The sequence below is a fragment of the Argentina silus genome (genome assembly GCF_951799395.1).
Source record: "Argentina silus genome assembly, chromosome: Y".
Lineage (NCBI taxonomy): Eukaryota > Metazoa > Chordata > Actinopteri > Argentiniformes > Argentinidae > Argentina > Argentina silus.
In genome coordinates, this window is record NC_139654.1 from 3,495,001 (window position 1) to 3,515,710 (window position 20,710).

At 42.4% G+C, this 20,710-nt stretch overlaps 2 protein-coding genes across 3 annotated transcripts in view; both read left to right on the forward strand.

The window, feature by feature from the left end:
• Positions 1 to 16,617, forward strand: part of LOC310823886 (uncharacterized protein) — a 92,813-nt gene extending 76,196 nt beyond the window's left edge. The window contains exons 14-17 of one of the 2 annotated variants that reach the window (XM_083696796.1): positions 11,911 to 12,084; positions 15,027 to 15,200; positions 15,316 to 15,362; positions 15,630 to 16,617. In XM_083696796.1, the coding sequence (XP_083552922.1) occupies positions 11,911 to 12,084; positions 15,027 to 15,200; positions 15,316 to 15,362; positions 15,630 to 16,183 (949 nt within the window). In that variant the 3' untranslated portion in view covers positions 16,184 to 16,617. Of the gene's footprint in view, positions 1 to 11,910; positions 12,085 to 12,521; positions 12,700 to 13,182; positions 13,291 to 15,026; positions 15,201 to 15,315; positions 15,363 to 15,629 lie in introns of those variants that run through there. The other variant, XM_083696798.1, reaches the window with a different exon arrangement.
• Positions 8,112 to 11,376, forward strand: LOC310823605 (protein NLRC3-like; the record flags this gene model as incomplete). The annotated part of the gene is made up of 3 exons (XM_083696493.1): positions 8,112 to 8,403; positions 9,367 to 9,408; positions 9,650 to 11,376. The coding sequence occupies 3 exons, from the start codon at positions 8,112 to 8,114 to the stop codon at positions 11,374 to 11,376; spliced, it is 2,061 nt and encodes a 686-aa protein (XP_083552619.1).
• Positions 16,618 to 20,710: the final 4,093 nt, after the last annotated feature.

The window sequence follows — 20,710 nt, forward strand, 5'->3', positions numbered from 1 at the left end:
CAGAGACAAGCGTTGTGATCCATGTCTTCATCCAACAGATGCCTTCATATCTTCTCAAGTCATTCAAGAGGAGCAGAGTTCAATCCCTCCATCCATGTTATTTCAGGAAGATTATACCTGTCACTACTAGTGTCCAGACTCAACCCCCCTCCCCTCTGTGTGTGTGTGTGTGTGTGTGTATGTGTGTGTGTGTGTGTGTGCATGTGTGTGTGTGCATGTGTTTGTGTGTGTGTGTGTGTGTATCTGTGTGCATGTGTGTGTGTGCATGTGTGTGTGTGTGTGTGTGTGTGTATCTGTGTGTGTGTGTGTGTGTGTGTGCGTGCGTGAGTGTGTGTGTGTGTGTGTGTGTGTGTGTATCTGTGTGTGTATGTGTGTGTGTGTGTGTGTGTGTGTGTGTGTGTGTGTGTGGCCTGCATCTCGTCTCTCGTCTCTCTCTCAGGGACCTGCTGCACCACATGTCGCAATCTGATAACAGTCCTGTCGCAACATTGTTCCTGTAACTCTCTCGCCTCACAGGGGAACTGACCTCTCCGGTCGGTGTAGCGGAGTCAGCTGGTCCCGCTGTTTTGCTCTAATCTCAGGGTATTGCGTCAATAAAAGATGTCTGGAACGCCGGAGCCGATGTCCAGAAGTTGTCGTCGGCTGTACGATATGGACGCTAAACTGTTTTTAGCGAGAATACTTGAAATAAACACGCAAATAGCCACTAATTCGCAAACTCTGGAGAGACAGCGGGCTTCGCGATGCATGCGCGCCGCCATCTTGGACATCGCGCGCATGTCACTGAAATGTTTGTCAATACCGACAACACGTGTAGCGAAGAAGACGGACGTGCGAATCGACCAATCAAAAGGCAGCGTCTGAGCGACTCAACCTAGCCTGCTACCAAATCCACCAATCACGCAGGGAGGGCGTGTACCAAGATGGCGGCGCGCAAACATCGCCGAGGTGGGCTGAGAGTTCGGCTCAAGATAACTCCACATCGACTCTCACTACTGTTATGTTTGTGTTTTATTTGTATTCCTAACTAGGAATGAACGGGCAGGGTTTCTTTTACTGGCTTTATTCCACGACGTGCATCTGTACATTCAAGCATCGTAGGTTTTACCTGCGGTCCCTCAGTCCGGGTACAACAGCATAGGGCGGAACCAATATCATGTACTATAACAACAACACAACAACCAAGCCTTTTCCTCACCGATGTTCATTCCCTGGCGAACAAGATGGATGAACTGCGGCTCCACACACACACACACACACACACATGGATTACGGACTGTAACATGATGGTTCTCACGGAAACCTGGCCCAACAGCGAGGGACCCGACAACGCTACCGAGCCAGCAGGGCGCTACGTCCTCCGAGCAGACAGAACAGCGGGGGGGGGGGGGGGGGGTGGGGGGGGGGGGGTGGGGGGGGGGGGGGGGGGGACTCCGGGTCAGACCAGAGGTGGAGGTTTGTGCATCGATGTGAACAAGACGTGGTCATAATGCACATATCCTTAGGTTTTTCTTTGAATACTACTGTTAATACACTGTACATACCTGTTTATACTGTTCATACGGCGTTCCATATTTATTCTGCTATTTACTCTAATGTTACTGTTCATACATGTATACTGCTTATACTGCATTGTCCATACAGCTCATATGCTGCTTACACTGTTCATACTGCATTTGATTGATTCTGCTTATAATGTTCCTGCTAATTCATATACTGCTGACACTGCACTACTTATACTATACTGCACTACTATACTGCTCATATACTGAACTACCTGTATATACTGTTCACACTGCACTACTTATACTATACTGCACTACTTATACTATCCTGCACTACTATACTGCTCATATACTGAACTACCTGTATATACTGTTCACACTGCACTTTTCTGCTAACTGCATTTCGTTGTCTCTGTACTTGTACTCTGCACAATGACAATAAAGTTGAATCTAATCTAAACTACAACAGGCCTTATGGGTAGTGAAGTCTAAACTACAGCAGGCCTTATGGGTAGAGAAGTCTAAACTACAACAGGCCTTATGGGTAGTGAAGTCTAAACTACAACAGGCCTTATGGGTAGTGAAATCTGAACTACAACAGGTCTTATGGGTAGTGAAGTCCAAACTACAACAGGCCTTATGGGTAGTGAAGTCTAAACTACAGCAGGCCTTATGGGTAGTGAAGTCTAAACTACGACAGGCCTTATGGGTAGTGAAGTCTAAACTACAGCAGGCCTTATGGGTAGTGAAATCTGAACTACAACAGGCCTTATGGGTAGTGAAGTCTAAACTACAACAGGTCTTATGGGTAGTAAAGTCTAAACTAAGCATTTCAATCAGGCTTTAGACTGTGTGATTGACTATAGTTAGTTCATACAGTAGCAGTGTGATTGACTGTAGCTAGTTCATACAGTAGCAGTGTGTTGACTGTATAATAAGATAAGTTAGAGATATACATGAGGGAAGTATTTACTTCTTTATTTATTCACTTAATTGTATCTTTCCTACCCTGATTTTAGATGGAGAGGATATATTTCTTAAGCACTTATTATTTTTCTTTACTTAATTATTTATTCACTTAATTGTATCTTTCCTACTCTGATTTTAGATGGGGAGCATATATTTCTTAAGCACTTATTTATTTATATATTTATATTCCTATATATTCCTTTATATATGTTTTCCTGTATGCCTAACCTTAACCCTAACCCTAACCCTGAACCTTAACCCTAACCCTAACCCTAACCTTAACCCTGAACCTTAACCCTAACCCTAACCCTGAACCTTAACCCTAACCCTAACCCTAACCCTAACCCTGAACCTTAACCCTAACCCTAACCCTGAACCTTAACCCTAACCCTAACCCTAACCCTGAACTGTGTCTGCCTGCATATCGTCTCTCAACGGCACCACAGACCTGCCTACAGCATCACTTCCTGTAGTTGTTTTCATCTGTCACTCCCTTCCTGCAGTTTCCTCTCTCAATAACTCATCAGAAACACTTCCTGAACCCACAGTTAGATCGTCACCTCGTCTGTCTTCAGTCAAGCTCCTGACTTTGTTCTTGAAAGCTCATCACCTCAAGACCAGAGAAACCAGTAGACTTCTAGAACACCAGTTTAACAGAGACCAGCCTACGAGAACCAGGGTACATCATCAAGTACATCAACCAGGTACGTTTCTGTTTTTATGTGGACTTTTTGCTATTTAAGCTGATGGTGGTTCATACTTCATATTGTATATGTTGTACATGAGGAGAATAACACACAGTCAGACCTGCAATTCTCTGAAGTCAACCTTTTGTGATATTTAAGCTGATTGTGTTTGATCATAGTTGAGTTTCCTGGGTCAGGGTCAGAGCAGAGATACTCAATACTGTGTGATGGATTCAGATTCTTTACCTTCATCCTGAAGTGTGCACTAGTACCTATTGTTTATGTCGGGATGTCAAAAAACTGGTACTTTATTTTCTATAAAAATTGTGGTCTTTGGTAGTGGTCATACACATACATCCTAGCACCGTGTTCAAAAGAAAGAGACAAGTTTGGGAGAACAGAGCGTACTTGGCAGTGAATTGTTACGTCCTGATTCACCTCATTTGGGCGTTGGCTGTGGCATCAAACCTCCAAACTCAAGTCTTCTTCTCATCTGGATTTATTGAAAATGAGGAGGATGTTTCTAATTTTATTTGGACCTTTTGTGATTGTTTTGCTGATTTGATTACTTATTAATTCATCTTATTATTTAATTTGACCTAAATTATTCATTACTGCATTGCATTAGTCAATGAAAATCAATGACATCCCTGCAGCCCCTCTTTTAAAGACTAAAATACTTTATCTAATTAGTTTTTATCTCCCTGTGTTTCTGTAGTCTCTTTCCCTTTTAATTGTTTATTCTCTCTGTGAAGGACATTGTGTTAAAGTGTTTATGAAGTGTGCTGTACAAGTAAAGTCTGATTGATTTAATGTAAATGTTGTCGTGTACATGAGGAGAAAACCACACAGTCAGCCCTGCAATTCTCAGAAGTCACATGTAGCAACAGGAAACCCCCCACCCCCTCACCATTTCTAGGCCCCATTTCCTCATAGGGCCTGACCTACATTCAGAGAAACGTCATAGTTGAGGCTGATGGAACTGAGTTTACTGGGTCAGAGTCAGAGATACTCTGTGTGATTCAGATTCTTGACCCTTCATCCTGAAGTGTACACTCGTTACCTATATTGATGTTGGGATGTCAGAAACACGGCTTTGTGAAGCAGCAGAACAGCTGAGATGAGGGGCTACTTGAAACACCTAGAATGACTAAAACTTAGAATGTACCGTATAATGGTTGTTTGTTGTTATGTGCATCGTCTTTTCCCACCGGGTAGGAGAGTTTTTGGAAGAACTGAATTCCTTTTTTTTTTTTTTCACCCAAGCCACGTATTTGATTGGTATGACGTGTTGCGAGGCATCCCTCATTTCAAACAAGTTTTGTAGCTATTTTCTTTAAAAGGATTTTTTGAAAATGAGGAGAAAAATCAATGACATCCCTGCAGCCCCTCTTTTAATGACTAAAATACCTTATCTAATTAGTTTGTATCTCCCTGTGTCTCTGTAGCACCTTTCCCTTTTAATTGTTTATTCTCTCTGTGAAGGACATTGTGTTAAAGTGTGTATGAAGTGTGCTGTACAAGTAAAGTCTGATTGATTGATACTTTATTGTAAATGTTGTTGTGTACATGAGGAGAAAACCACACAGTCAGCCCTACAATTCTCTGAAGTCACATGTAGCAACAGGAAACCCCCCTCCCACACACACAGACACACACACACACACACACACACACACACACACACTCACACACACATCTCGATATTATTATAGTAGATTATATATTAGATCTCGATATTATTATAGTAGATGATATTATTATAGTAGTTGATATTATTATAGTGGATTTTATATTAGATGTACGATATTAGTATAATACATTATATATTAGATCTCTATATTATTATGGTAGATTATATATTATAGTAGATTATATATTAGATCTCGATATTATTATAATAGATTATATATTAGATCTCGATATTATTATAGTAGATTATATATTAGATCTCGATATTATGATAGTAGATTATAATATTATAGTAGATTATATATTAGATCTCTATATAATTACATAATTATAGTAGATTATATTATTATAGTAGATTATATTTTAGATGTACTATATTATTATAGTAAATTATATATTAGATGTACTATATTATTACAGTAGATTATATATTATATGTACTGTATTATTATAGTAGATTATATATTATATGTACTGTATTATTATAGTAGATTATATATTAGATCTCTATATTATTATAGTAAATTATATATTAGATCTCTATATTATTATAGTAGATTATATTATTATAGTAGATTATATATTAGATGTACTATATTATTATAGTAGTTTATATATTAGATCTCTATATTATTATAGTAGATTATATTATTATAGTAGATTATATATTAGATGTACTATATTATTATAGTAGATTGTATATTAGATGTACTATATTATTATAGTAGTTTATATATTAGATGTACTATATTATTATAGTAGTTTATATATTAGATCTCTATATTATTATAGTACTTTATATATTAGATATCTATATTATTACAGTAGATAGTATATTATATCTACTATATACTAAGGAGACGCCCGCCACTTTAAAACACAAACAATACTGTAGTTGTAGATGAACAAACATGCGTATCAGACAGGCACCTGTCATAGTTGTCAGTCTAGAACCTTGATCAAGAGAAAGCTGAGTGAGTCACCAATTCTTATTCAGAATTATTAGCAGGTAATAAAAGTGATCAGTATAACAATGATATATGATGACAATATCATAGAAGAATAACTGAATTGTTGTTTTTTCCAGATACAGAGCAACTGTCAGGCCGAGACAAACTGAAATGGAATAAAGGTCAGTTCCACCTTTGTGTTGTCAGAGTGGGGTATGCTCTCGCCACGATAACGCATGAATTAATTATATTATTATTATTATTATTATTATTATTATTGGTATTTTTACCTGTCAGGAGGCTAAAAGACTGAATTTGTATGAATGAATGCTAAAGTAACTCACTCTGATTAATACCAACACACACACACACACACACACACACACACAGACACCCGCGCACATTCACATTCTAACCTGTATCTGAGGTCTATTAAAAGCGGTAATGATGAATTAGATGTCAATGATAGTAATCACAATAATATTGATAAAAACCACAATATTGACAATATTGAAGAATGAACTCTGTGTTGTTCTTACCCGGCACAGTGCGGTGTGCAGTCCGAGACCAACTGAAATCCTCTTCCAAGGAGAGGGTTAATAAGATACATGAGGGGACGTCAACAGAAGGTAATCACATCGATCTAAACAACATCTACACCGAGCTGCACATGATCGAGGGGGCCTGGGGAGGGGTCAGTACTGAGCATGAAGTCACACGTATTCAATCCATAACCCCAGCCACAGGAAAGACCATCAAGACCAGCAATTTAGAACCAGGTCCTGAGTTTAAGCTGTGTTTGATCATAGTTGAATTTACTAGGTCAGGGTCAGAGCAGAGATACTCAATACTGTGTGATGGATTCAGATCGGGTATGTTTCTAATTTTATTCTGACCTTTTGTGACCGTTATGCTGATTTGATACATGCCTTGATTTTACATATGGTGGTTTTAGTTTTTGGGTAATTTTGACTTTCTTAATAATTTATTTGATCCATATTATTCCTTTTACTGCATTGCATTAGTATCGACAGTCAACTCAAACTGTGCCATTCATTGCTGGTTAGAAAGAGGAACTGAACAGAAAACCTGGTCTATGTGTCTTAGTAGTAGTCATATACATACATCCTAGCACCAACATGTTCAAAACAAAGAGAACAGAGCACTTCTTGAGAACAGAGCATGCTTGGTGAATTGTGAATCAGTGAATTGTTACGTCCTAATTCACCCATTTTGGGCGTTGGCTGTGGCATCAAACCACACCTCCAAACTCAAGTCTTCTTCTCTTTGACAGCTCTGTGGCAACAGGAAACCCCCCACCCCCTCACCATTTCCTTTTGTACATTCAGAGAAACTTCATAGTTGAGGCTGATGGAGTCTTCTGGGTCAGGGTCAGAGATACTCTGTGTGCTTCAGATTCTCTACCCTTCATCCTGAAATGTGCACTCCTTACCTCTCCTTCATGTGGGAGTTCAAAGGGGGGTGAATGTAGTGGAGGTGATTTAGAATTACACTTGTGATGAGGTTCTGTTGTTTTTTAAAATATTTTTAATTGGAAAAAAGGCATAGTTCAGAATAAGAACATTCAACAGGGTAACACTGGATATCAGGGTATTCATTGGTTCTTCTTACAGAATGTCATGAATCAAAAGAAAGATAACAAATTATGGAAGGTAGCTCAACATGTTCCTTGTTTTCTCTGTTCGACTCACCTGCTGGTAGGTAGTCAGCATGACAGCTCACCTGCTGGTAGGTAGTCAGAATGACAGCTCACCTGCTGGTAGGTAGTCAGCATGACAACTCACCTGCTGGTAGGTAGTCAGCATGACAGCTCACCTGCTGGTAGGTAGTCAGCAGGACAGCTCACCTGCTGGTAGGTAGTCAGCATGACAGCTCACCTGCTGGTAGGTAGTCAGCATGACAGCTCACCTGCTGGTAGGTAGTCAGCATGACAGCTCACCTGCTGGTAGGTAGTCAGTAGGACAGCTCACCTGCTGGAAGGTAGTCAGCATGACAGCTCACCTGCTGGTAGGTAGTCAGCATGACAGCTCACCTGCTGGTAGGTAGTCAGAATGACAGCTCACCTGCTGGTAGGTAGTCAGCATGACAGCTCACCTGCTCTCATGTGTTATTTTCAATGATCCAAAATCAGTTGATGACAGCACAGAGGTGATAAACCAAGACTGTAAACATTGTACACAACTTAGAGCAACCACACATTCAGCCATGGAGCACTTGGCCAGTGGTGGTCAAACCAAACCATCTCCACACCTACAGCTCATTTGTTCATGTATCCTCAGTGATCCACAATGGCTCCTGTCTCTGAGCTGCTGCTGAATACTTTGAAGGAGCTGGTCAAGACAGACCTGAAGGAGTTTATATGGTACCTGACTAAGAACATACCAGAAGGCTTCCCTCACATCCCAACAAGCCAACTGGATGGAGCTGACAAGCTGGACACTGTGGATACGCTGGTGGACACCTACGGTGATGACGATGCTGTGAATGTCACACTGGAGATCCTGAGGAAGATGAAGCAGAACCAGCTCGCTGAAACATTAAAGAGAGAATATGATAAGAATAAGAGAGAACATATCACAGGTGAGTTCCATTCATGTTAAAGACTGACAGACACAGCCACACATGCACGCACGCACAAACGTATGCACATATTTGAATACTTTATTTGGGTAAAGTTAAAACATCACATCAAAGAACGCAAAATACATCAAATGTATCATGGAAAACAAACCATCTTCTGCACAAAAACAATATTTCATGTATTCACCACATTAGTAAAAATCTTGTCACCATTGTCACTAAACCAACTTGCCATCACTTGGGAATGCTTGTGAATTGTGACTATTGATAGCAACACCTGTCTAACTGCACTAGCAATCAGGTCCACAGTGTGTTCAAGCCTAGCAGTGTAAAAGCCTTTCTATGTAACCGAGTTGAGATGATAAAGTCACTCCTCAAGTTGAAATACACCCATCTGTGCCATTCAGCTTATCTGTGGCGTAGCTGGTTAACATTGGGTGCTTCGGTGGGCAGGAAAGTGTGTTGGCAATACAGAGGACACAGATTTGAGACTGGTGTTAGCTTGTGTACGAGGAAGCCATACTGTGTGTGGCAGCGTGACGCCTGTTGTATTGGTGCCGTGACTCGGATCTGCAGTTGTGCTTATGTCAACGGCTGGGGTCGCTGTGGAGTGAGTTCATAGGGTGAGTGTTACTGAATTGAAAAAGTGATAAACTCACTCCCAAAGTTTAAATAATCCCACATGCATAAGGCCAGTGTTGTCGTAGCTGCTTCTGTGTCTCATGCTTTAGTCCTCGATGATGTATCCTGGGATGTCTTCTCAAAGCCCAAAAAGTTGTCATCTGTGTCGGTTGCACACACACAAACACATTGGAGCTGTGCCTGTTTTCATGTTCTAGCTGGCTTCTCATCATATAGTGTTGATTGGGTTGATTACTAGTGATAATAAAAGTGATCAGTATAACAAGAATGAGATATGATGACAATATCATAGAAGAATAACTGAATTGTTGTTTTTTCCAGATACAGAGCAACTGTCAGGTCGAGACAAACTGAAATGGGAAGGTCAGTTCCACCTTTGTGTTGTCAGAGTTAAAAGACTGAACTTGTATAAATGAATGCAAAAGCAACTCATTCTGATTAATAACAATATCAACACACACACACACACACATTCACATTCTAACCTGCATCTGAGGTCTAGTAAAAGAGGTAATGATGAATTAGATTTCAATGATAGTAATCACAATTATATTGATAAAAATCACAATATTGACAATATTGAAGAATGAACTCTGTGTTGCAGTTCGAGACGACCTGCAATCCTCTTACAAGGAGAGGGTTAATAAGATACATGAGGGGACGTCAACGGAAGGTAATCGCATCGATCTAAACAACATCTACACCGATCTGCACATGATCGAGGGGGCCTGGGGAGGGGTCAGTACTGAGCATGAAGTCACACATATTCAATCCATAACCCCAGCCACAGAAAAGACCATCAAGACCAGCGACATATTCAAACCCCGGCCTGACCAAAAAAAAAAAGTGCTGACGCTTGGCATCGCTGGAGTGGGAAAGACGTTCTGTGTGCAGAAGACTGTTCTGGACTGGGCAGAAGGAAATGAGAACAAGCACATTGATTTCTTGTTTCTACTTCCTTTTCGCCAAATGAATCCTGACAAAGAAGAAGAAGACCGCAGTCTGATTGAAATGCTTCATGCATCCTTCCCTGAAATGAAACCAATCAAGACTCTGGGAAAGGAATATAATATTCTGTTCATCTTTGATGGCCTGGATGAGAGTCGACTGCCTCTGAACTTCCAAAAAGTTCTGAGAGACGAGACAAAGCCGGCCTCCATTGATGTCCTGATCACAAACCTCATCGCAGGAGAGCTCCTCCCCTCTGCCCTCATCTGGATAACCTCCCGACCTGCTGCAGCCAAGCAGATTCGTCAGTACATTGACCAATGGACAGAGATACGGGGGTTTGATGAAAAACAGAAGGAGGACTACTTCAGGAAAAGAATCAGTGATGAGAACCTGGCCAAAAGAATCATCGTCCATGTGAAGTCATCAAGGAGCCTCCACATCATGTGCCACATACCAATGTTCTGTTGGCTCATAGCCAGTGTTCTAATGAGACTTTTGGGTGGAGCAGGGAGAGGAGAGATACCCAAGACTCTGACTGAGATGTACACACACTTCCTGGAATCTCAGATTGAGAAAATGAATGAAGCGAAGACTTCCAAAGTTAAAGTCATTCTTCAGCTTGGACAGTTGGCATTCCGTCAGCTGCAGAAGGGACATCTGATCTTCTATGAGGAAGACTTGAGAGAGAGTGGCATTGATGTCAGAGAGGCGTCAGTGTACTCAGGTTTATGCACTCAGATCTTTAAGATGGAGGGGAGGACCAGTCGGAGGCCGGTGTTCACCTTTGTGCATCTGAGCATCCAGGAGTTTCTTGCTGCTTTATATGTGTTCCTCACATTCAGCAACAGCAATGAGAATCCACTGGACAAATCCTCACACTGGAAGTTTTGGTCATCACTCAGACGCAAACCTCTGGTTGACTTGCACAAGTGTGCAGTGGACAAGGCCTTACAGAGTGAGAATGGTCACCTTGACCTCTTCCTGCGCTTCCTCCTGGGCCTCTCACTGGAGTCCAATCAGTCCAATCTCCAACGAGGCCTTCTGACACAGACAGGAAGCAGCTCACAGACCAATGAGGAAACAGTCAAGTATATCAAGAAGAAGATCAGAAAGAATCCCTCTCCAGAAAGGTGCATCAATCTGTTCCACTGTCTGAATGAGCTGAATGACCATTCTCTAGTGGAGGAGATCCAAAGCTACCTGAGCTCAGGACGTCTCTCAGAAACCCAACTCTCACCTGCACAGTGGTCAGCTCTGGTCTTTGTGTTGCTGACTTCAGAAGAAGAGCTGGATGTGTTTGACCTGAAGAAGTACTCCAGATCAGAAGAGGGTCTTCTGAGGCTGCTGCAAGTGGTCACAGCCTCTAAGACGGCACTGTAAGTAGATGGACAAAACACCGTATTGATACTTGGGTTATAAACTGCATTCCACTCACGGTACCAGGGATACTCACACCGCGGCTCAAATGAAGACTTTTGGTCAGACATTAAGCAAATAACATAGGTAGCATATATAATAACATGGCAGGCTGTGTTCACAGTTCAGCTAATGAGTTTGTCAGCTTTATTTTAGTGAAAGTGGAGTGAGTGAGTTGTTTGCCAGTGAGTTTACACTGCTGTTTTAAGAAGCTTGCCACTCATCTAGAACTGAACGCTCTATCCATCATTTAAGGCATGAAAAGTATGGATACATGATGATTTCACCTTTAAAACGAAGTGAAATGATTAGAAAACATGTTGTTCTAGTGAAATATGTTAAAATCCCAAAACAGCCCATGTAAGGGTTTTGGACGAAAATGTAATTATATGGTAATTAGGTGCGGCGACATGCAACTGGAAATGATAGAACACATCACATATGTACATTTTTCTCTGAGTCAAAATGACTTAATGCTTGTATTTATTCCTCATTCAGGCTGAATGGATGTGACCTCACAGAGAGATGCTGTGAAGCGTTGGCCTCAGCTCTCAGCTCAGACTCCTGCCACCTGAGAGAGCTGGACCTCAGTAATAATGATCTAGGTGACGGGTGGGTAAAGCTGCTCTCTGCTGGACTGGGGAGTCCACACTGTCAACTACAGACACTGAGGTGAGGTCTGAGACTATTCTTGTTGTCAGACACATCATTGCTAAGTGTGCTACATTATCATTCTATGGAATCAATGATAATTGCACAGAAAGGCTCAATAATTGAGACAGACAATGCACATTATCTTCCAATCAATTACTATATAATGTGCGTGCGTGCGTGCGTGCGTGTTGTGGCGGGGTGGCTGCTCTGTCTGCACCCTGTGAATATGTTTGCCCTCGTCAAATCCTGACCCACCTGGCCTTAGATCAGCTCACACAATACTGCACTACCCCAATAGCTACCAAATACATTATATCAGAAGGAGAAATCCAGTGACTACAAATGTATCCATGGTTGTTTGCTCCCCTGTTGAGAGCAATTATAACTCTCACTCATGAATTCTTGCACCACAGTGATCGTTTGGCTACATGTATTTATTTGTATTCCTCATTCAGGTTGAATGGATGTCACCTCACAGAGAGATGCTGTGAAGCGTTGGCCTCAGCTCTCAGCTCAGACTCCTGCCACCTGAGAGAACTGGACCTCAGTAATAATGATCTAGGTGACTGGAGGGTGAAGCTGCTCTCTGCTGGACTGGGGAGTCTACACTGTCAACTACCTACAGACACTGAGGTGAGGTCCCAGACTATTCTTGTTGTCAGACACATCATTCCTAAGTGTCGGTTACATTTTAATTCGATGGAATCAATGATACTTGCACAGAAAGGCTCAATGATTGAGACAGACAATGTACATTATGTTCCAATCAATTACTATATAGTGTGTGTGTGTGTGTGTGTGTGTGTGTGTGTGTTTGTGTGTGTGTGTGTGTGTGGTGGGAGGGGGGCTGCTCTGTCTTCACTCTTTGAATATGTTTGCCCTCCTCAAATCCTGACCCACCTGGCCTTAGATCAGCTCATGGGACTACACAATACTGCACTAACCCAATAGCTAGCAAATACATTATACCAGACGTAGAAATACAGTGACTACAAATGTATCCATAGTTAATTGCTCCCCTGTTGAGAGCAACGATAGTTCTCACTCAATATTTCTTATCATAATGCACCACAGTGATGGTTTGGCTTCATATATTTATTTGTATTCCTCATTCAGGCTGAATGGATGTCACCTCACAGAGAGATGCTGTGAAGCGTTGGCCTCAGCTCTCAGCTCAGACTCCTGCCACCTGAGAGAGCTGAACCTCAGTCAAAATGATCTAGGTGACGGGGGGGAGAAGCTGCTCTCTGCTGGACTGGGGAGTTCACACTGTCAACTACAGACACTGAGGTGAGGTCTGAGACTATTCTTGTTGCCAGACGCATCATTCCTAAGTGTGTTACATTATCCATGATACTTGCTCTGCAAAGCTCAATGACAGAGACAGAACATTTACATTATCCCTCAATCAATTCAATCAATCAATAAACTCTTGGCTGTGACAACACTTGGCCTACCACTTTATTTGTATTCCACCTTTTTCTTTTGTGAGCTCCCAGACCATCATCCCGTGCATGCACCCTTAACCAAGGACTACAGTCCCCTCCAAAATAATAAATAAATCAATATAAGGTCCATAATATGAGCGTTTTTCATAATTTTAAAAAAAGAGATGAAGGATACCATCTTACCTATCTCAGATGAGGTGTTTTTGAGTAACCATTTCATTGGGACAGCAACGCATGCACAGTTCAATAACAAGAGGCCGACCTTTAGGTCAGGATGGCCTTGCAGCTGACTCAGCACATCCCCACCAACAGATATAACCCAGGGGACAGATATAACTGGTGTCAACTTGACTGGCTGTCTTGATTCGTACCGTTACTACATAAAATCATAAACGAGTACAATACTGATCATAAAGGAATCAATAAACAGTGTATGACTGAAAAAATATAATCATCATGACATGGTCATACTGATTAAAATAGATAGTTGTTTTGCTATATTGATTATAAGAATATCATAAATGACATATGAGAAATCTGTCTCCCCTCACACTATCAAGGAGGGAGCATGGGAATAAGGGAATAAGGCACACAATGCAACAATCATTTATTGTACAGCTTATAATCACATCATCTTCAGCTCTATTTATCATTAAAGGCAGCATTTCAGTGTGTGTGTGTGTGTGTGTGGGGGGGGGGGGGGGGCACTCTCTGAATACCATTACTCTCCTCAATTCCTGAACTATCTGGCCTTAGATCATCTGATGGGGCTGCACAATAATTCACTAACCCAATAACTAGCAAATCTACCACACTTAGAAAAACAATGACTACAAACCTGCCTGCGATTGGCTTGAATCATGAATTCTTATCATAACGCACCACAGTGATTGTTTGGCTGCATGTATTTATTTGTATTCCTCATTCAGGCTGAATGGATGTCACCTCACAGAGAGATGCTGTGGAGCGTTGGCCTCAGCTCTCAGCTCAGACTCCTGCCACCTGAGAGAGGTGGACCTCAGTAATAATGATCTAGGTGACGGGGGGGTGAAGCTGCTCTGTGCTGGACTGGGGAGTCCACACTGTCAACTACAGACACTGAGGTGAGGTCTGAGACTATTGTTGTTGTCAGACACATAATTCCTAAGTGTATGTTACATTATCATTCTATGGAATCAATGATACTTGCACTGAAAGGGTCAATAATTGAGACAGACAATGTACATTATCTTCCAATCAATTACTATAGTGTGTGCATGTGTGTGTCTGTGTGTGTGTGTGTGTGTGTGTGTGTGGTGTGTGTGTGTGTGTGTGTGTGTGTGTGTGTGAGGTGGGAGGGGGGGCTGCTCTGTCTGCACGCTCTGTGATCGTTTGTCTGCATGTATTTATTTGTATTCCTCATTCACATGTGGTCTTTCAACTGGCAAATGAAGAGGATTTAAAGCTGCACATGTACATTAGAGAGGAATAATCAGATTCTTGATATCAGATGGAGTGACACTATTTCCCCAGGTTGTCAGGCTGTGGAGTCCCAGAGGAAGGCTGTGTTTCTCTGGCTTCAGCTCTGAGGTCTAATCCCTCCCACCTGAGAGAGCTGGACCTCAGCTACAATCACCCAGGAGACTCAGGACTGGCGCTGCTCTCTGCTGTACAGAAAGATCCGCTCTGTAAACTACAGACACTCAGGTAAAGGCTGAATATGTGGCTGGACATATCAATGAGATTAATGCACTGTATCTATTTTCCTCTTGATTGTGAGTGTGTCATTCAACCTCTGTGTGTTCTTCTGTGTTTGATATAGTGTGGACCATGTTGGAGAGTGCAGGCTCAAACCTGGGCTGATCAAATGTAAGTCACCATCGCTGTAGAGAATAGGACTGTGATTTTACTCAAGAACCAGGGTACAGCAGAGTTCAAACAGAGCACCAGTATTGTATTCATATGTAAATCTAAAACATTAGTAAATGTGAATTTGTTGTATCCCTTGTAAAACATTTTAAATTAATAAGTAATATTTTGTGAAAAAAAGAATGTTGCCATAACAAGATCACATTGTGAACATTGTAATTTATTCAATTGTATTGATTTGATGATTATTTTTGCCCTCTCAATCAGATGCCTGTGAGCTCACCCTGGACCCAAACACAGCACACAGACTCCTCTCTCTGTCTGAGGAGAACAGAAAGGTGACAGGGGGGAGAGAGAAGCAGCCGTATCCTGATCACCCAGAGAGATTTGACTACTGGGCACAGGTCCTGTGTAGAGAGGGTCTGACTGGGCGCTGTTACTGGGAGGTAGAGAGGAGTGGGGGAGGGGCTGTTATAGGAGTGACATATAAAGGAATCAGCAGGAGAGGAGGGGGTAAAGACTGTGTGTTGGGATACAATGACAAGTCCTGGAGTCTGAGGTGCTCTGATAACAGTTACTCCGCCTGTCACAATAAGAAGAACACTGTCATACCTGTCTCCTCCTCTGGCTCCCACAGAGTAGGAGTGTATCTGGACTGGCCGGCCGGGACTCTGTCCTTCTACAGCGTCTCCTCTGACACACGGACCCTCCTGCACACATTCCACTCCACATTCACTGAGCCCCTCTACCCAGGGTTTTGGGTTTTGGACTATGGCTCTTCAGTGACCCTGTGTAAACTAGTCTCAGGGAGATCACACTGAACACCAAAGGCTCAAAGATAACGGATCAGAACATGATGCAGTTGGATAGTGGTGTGTTTTCACTGAGATGTTGGATGTACAGATGTTCTCTCTCCCAGTGTGTAGGGTGTTGTGTGTTGTGTGTAGTTATATTTTTTCTTACTGTATATATATATATATATATATATATATTATTATTAAAAAATGCATCTGATAGTGAAATAGACTACAGGTACAGAAAATATGTATATATTTGTTTATATATGTTTGTTTGTTTTTGATGGAAATGCAACTGATAGTGAAACAATCTAGATGAATGATTAGATGATCAAATCAGACTGATGATGAACTCTGAGAATAACACAGGAGAGAGTGTCTGTATGTATATAAGAGTTGGTTAGATTGGGTGTTTGAGTTGTGATGCTGGATTACGTTGCTGTGTGTAAGGTAGCAGGGAGTGGATGTGAAGACAGCTCTCCTTCTGTCAGTACAACATGGACATGTTCTGTAATTCACTTTCCATAGATCCCTTCACCTGTCTGTCTATCCAACGTACATGTTGTTCCTTCTCCTGTGTGTGTGTGTGTGTGTGTGTGTGTGTAAGAGTTGGTTAAATTGGGTGTTTGAGTTGTGTCACCGAGGGCGAGTCTATTACGTCCTTTCCCCGGCCTTAAAACCATTCCCAACGTTCCCCAGTTAAGCACGGCAGGATCGGCCCGAGGTTTGAGAGCAACCTTGGTGAATCACCATGACACGGCAAGAGAAAGAGAAAAAGCTTAGCAGCCGGGGGCCCGACCTGACGAGGGACACCGTGGCTGAGGATGTTCCTGAAACACATTTTATCTTCCATCTATCCCTCAAATAGGTGCAACTGCATAACTGCTTATGAATGATAAGTTGATTCAAATATGTGTAACTGCATAACTGCTTATGAATGATAAGTTGATTAAAATAGATGTAAACTGCATAACTGCTTAAGAGGAACTAGAGTGTGAGTGTATGACCCCGTGTCAACATGTCTGCTTAGGCCTCATTGTGATGACGGCATGCTACCAATGAAAGTACTAAGAATATAAGAATACCAATGTTTGATTGTGTAATCTTACTCAGGGATGATTACTGATGTATGATACTATATTACTGAAGTTTATTTTGATGATACAGAGTTTTATTATTGCATAAAAGGGGATATTATATAGGGCCTACGGGGTGAAGTAGGTCAGGTGGTGGGAATCCACAACAAAAAGTACTACTGTGTCCATAATCAAGTATGAAAATGATAAGAATGATTAAGTGTAACAATGTGAAGTATAGAGTGATTTACTGGTTTTGATCTATGATATTTGATCGCTATACTGTATTACTGTTTGGATGTATTGTATTGATGTCGATGAGGTTTTGTAACACTGAGAGTTGAGGGACAGAGAAAGTTCCTGAAAAGGACTTCCCCAAAAGCACTTCCTTATTTACCTTAGAAGGAAGCTACTTAGCTACTAGCTTAGCTTAGCCACGGGTCTAGCTAATCGCTCAAAGGGTTAAACACCGCTCTGTTTGTAGACAAAGAAGATGTCACGTGTGAGGAATCTTGGGTCTGTTAGTAAACAGAGATTATGTCATATGGGAGGAGTTTTGGATCAAAAGCAGAGTATAAAAAGAGCTCCCCGGAGCAGCGCAGCGGTCATTCCCCGCTGAGGAGCGTTAAAACCTGAAGAACCGGAGCAGGACGGAGCGTGTTGGATACCTCACCCCGGGGTGGAACTGGAGCTCTCATAGTCTAGTGCCCGAGAAGTTCTCCGTGGCCGGAGTTCACACTCTGATCAAATCCTGACTAACGGACTCGCCACTGCATTGCAACAGAGGACCTGGCGGACCTTTCTTTGAGGAAGAACGGACTTAGAGGAAAAGCTGAGACCGGTAGAGCAGTTTCAGGGGGCAAAGCTGAGACCCGTAGAGCAGTTTCAGGGGGCAAAGCTGAGACACTCTGCGGGAATCAGAGTCCCTCGGCCAGGGGAGCATAACACCGTCTCTTTACCACAGCCGTGGCGGAAAGAGGAACCGGCTTCACTCGACGGAGAGGAACTGGGACTTCTCTAAATTTCACAGACAAGTAGATTAGGCAGAGGAGGGATAGAGGTAGAGATTTTATTCTTTTCTAATTTTTATCATCTTCATATTTTCATCATTTTTATATTTTAATACTCTGTCTGTAACCCATTTTTATGATAACTTAGCTATGCTGTAATGCTTTAAGCCATTATTAAACAATCTAACCTGCATTTAAAGTAACAGTTTTCTAAACTCAATTTAAAAAAAAAATTATTTTTTTATTGAACTATTCCATTCATCAAAAGTATTTTTACCTCCTCCTGGTGACATAAAAGGTTATAGATTACTGTGCATATTTCATCATAGGATCTGAATGGTTATATCTAGCCCATCATTACCTCCTTTGGGTAAATTGTACTTACCGATAAACACCTTTCCGCAACCACACCAACTTGCACTCATATAAGATTAGAGCAGTCGTTAACCATAGAGGTTACCCACTTCTGTGTACGGTTTTCGGGGGAGTTTTCAGTTCAACTGAAGTGGGTAAAGGAAGTCAATGGAGGAACTATGGGACATAGACTGTTAACAGCGGAGTGAGTCTAATCGACACCAACCTACACCGGACCTGTTAGGAAGTAGCTTACAGGGTAAGACCCTGCAGGCTGAGGTCCATACCTGTTAGACAGAAGGTTGGTCCGGGGTCCTGTACAGGGTAAGACCCTACAGGCTGAGGTCCATACCTGTTAGACAGAGGGTTGGTCCGGGGTCCTGTACGGGGTAAGACCCTGCAGGCTGAGGTCCATACCTGTTAGACAGAGGGTTGGTCCGGGGTCCTGCACAGGGTAAGACCCTGCAGGCTGAGGTCCATACCTGTTAGACAGAGGGTTGGTCCGGGGTCCTGTACAGGGTAAGACCCTGCAGGCTGAGGTCCATACCTGTTAGACAGAGGGTTGGTCCGGGGTCCTGCACAGGGTAAGACCCTGCAGGCTGAGGTCCATACCTGTTAGACAGAGGGTTGGTCCGGGGTCCTGTACAGGGTAAGACCCTGCAGGCTGAGGTCCATACCTGTTAGACAGAGGGTTGGTCCGGGGTCCTGTACAGGGTAAGACCCTGCAGGCTGAGGTCCATACCTGTTAGACAGAGGGTTGGTCCGGGGTCCTGTACAGGGTAAGACCCTGCAGGCTGAGGTCCATACCTGTTAGTCGGAGGGTTGGTCCGGGGTCATGTACAGGGCCTGAACTGCCGGGAGACAAGGTGTCATGATCATCAAAAAAACCCTGAAACACTTTTGTGTTTTTTTTCGCGTTAAACATTTAAATAAAGATTAACTTGTTTTACTTATGGTGTTCCTTTCATGGAAATCCTGATTGTTGACGTATCGTCTGTGCTCTGTCGTAGAGCTGGGCATCTTCGGCTCATCGAGTTACAAGGAGACCTCCTTCACCTCACGGAGGAGGTGAAAGTGAGAGGTGATTTGTATTATTACTCTCCAGGACCAGCTGAGAGAGCGTCTCCTACAGCTCGGCCCCTCCCGTTACTAGACTGGTCCCCAAACCGGTGGTCAGATAATACAAAGAAAAACAGGCTCGCGGCTGAGAGTGTCACTCCCCAGGTTTTCCCCCCGTTGGTGTAAAATGGCTTGAAAGAGGAAAAATGTGCTAAACATAAATAAATAAATAACATTGATGGTACTTGATAATAATACGCACAGCACATAATATTATTGGAATACTGTGATATATATATATCTGCCATTTAACTGACGCTTTTATCCAAAGCGACTTATATTGCAGTGAGTGCGTACATTTCAGTATATATGGTCCCAGCGGGAATCAAACCCACAACCTTAGTTAAACATGTTGTCCCCCACAACTGAGTTACCCACACATACACACACACACACACCCACACATACATACACACACACACACACACACACACACACACACACACACACACACACACACACACACACACACACACACACACATACACATACACACACACACACATACATACACATACACATACACACACACACACACACACACACACACACACACACATACACATACATACACACACACACACACACACACACACACACACACACTGTTACGAACCCCCCCCCAGATACTACTTCTAGGGATATAAAAGGGGGGAGAAACATAACATACTTTATCTGTGTATGCGGCTGAGACCCGCTGGTGCGGTGGTAGTGCAACACACACAACTACTGAATATAAAATGAAAAAGAGCCAGATTTATTAAAAATATATACAACAAACAACCAGACAACACGGGGGAAACATAGAGAGGGAACTAAGGGGAGGACGCCGGACGGCGCCAAATAAATGAAAACAAAAATAACCCCAAAGCTAATTTTTAGTCCTATCTGTTCTAACTACGAAAACATCGGCTAAGTAACTAACTAAATCTTGCCCGCCTACCCTAGACCCAATATACAAGAGGTGTCGCCCGCCTGGGGAAGCTAACCTA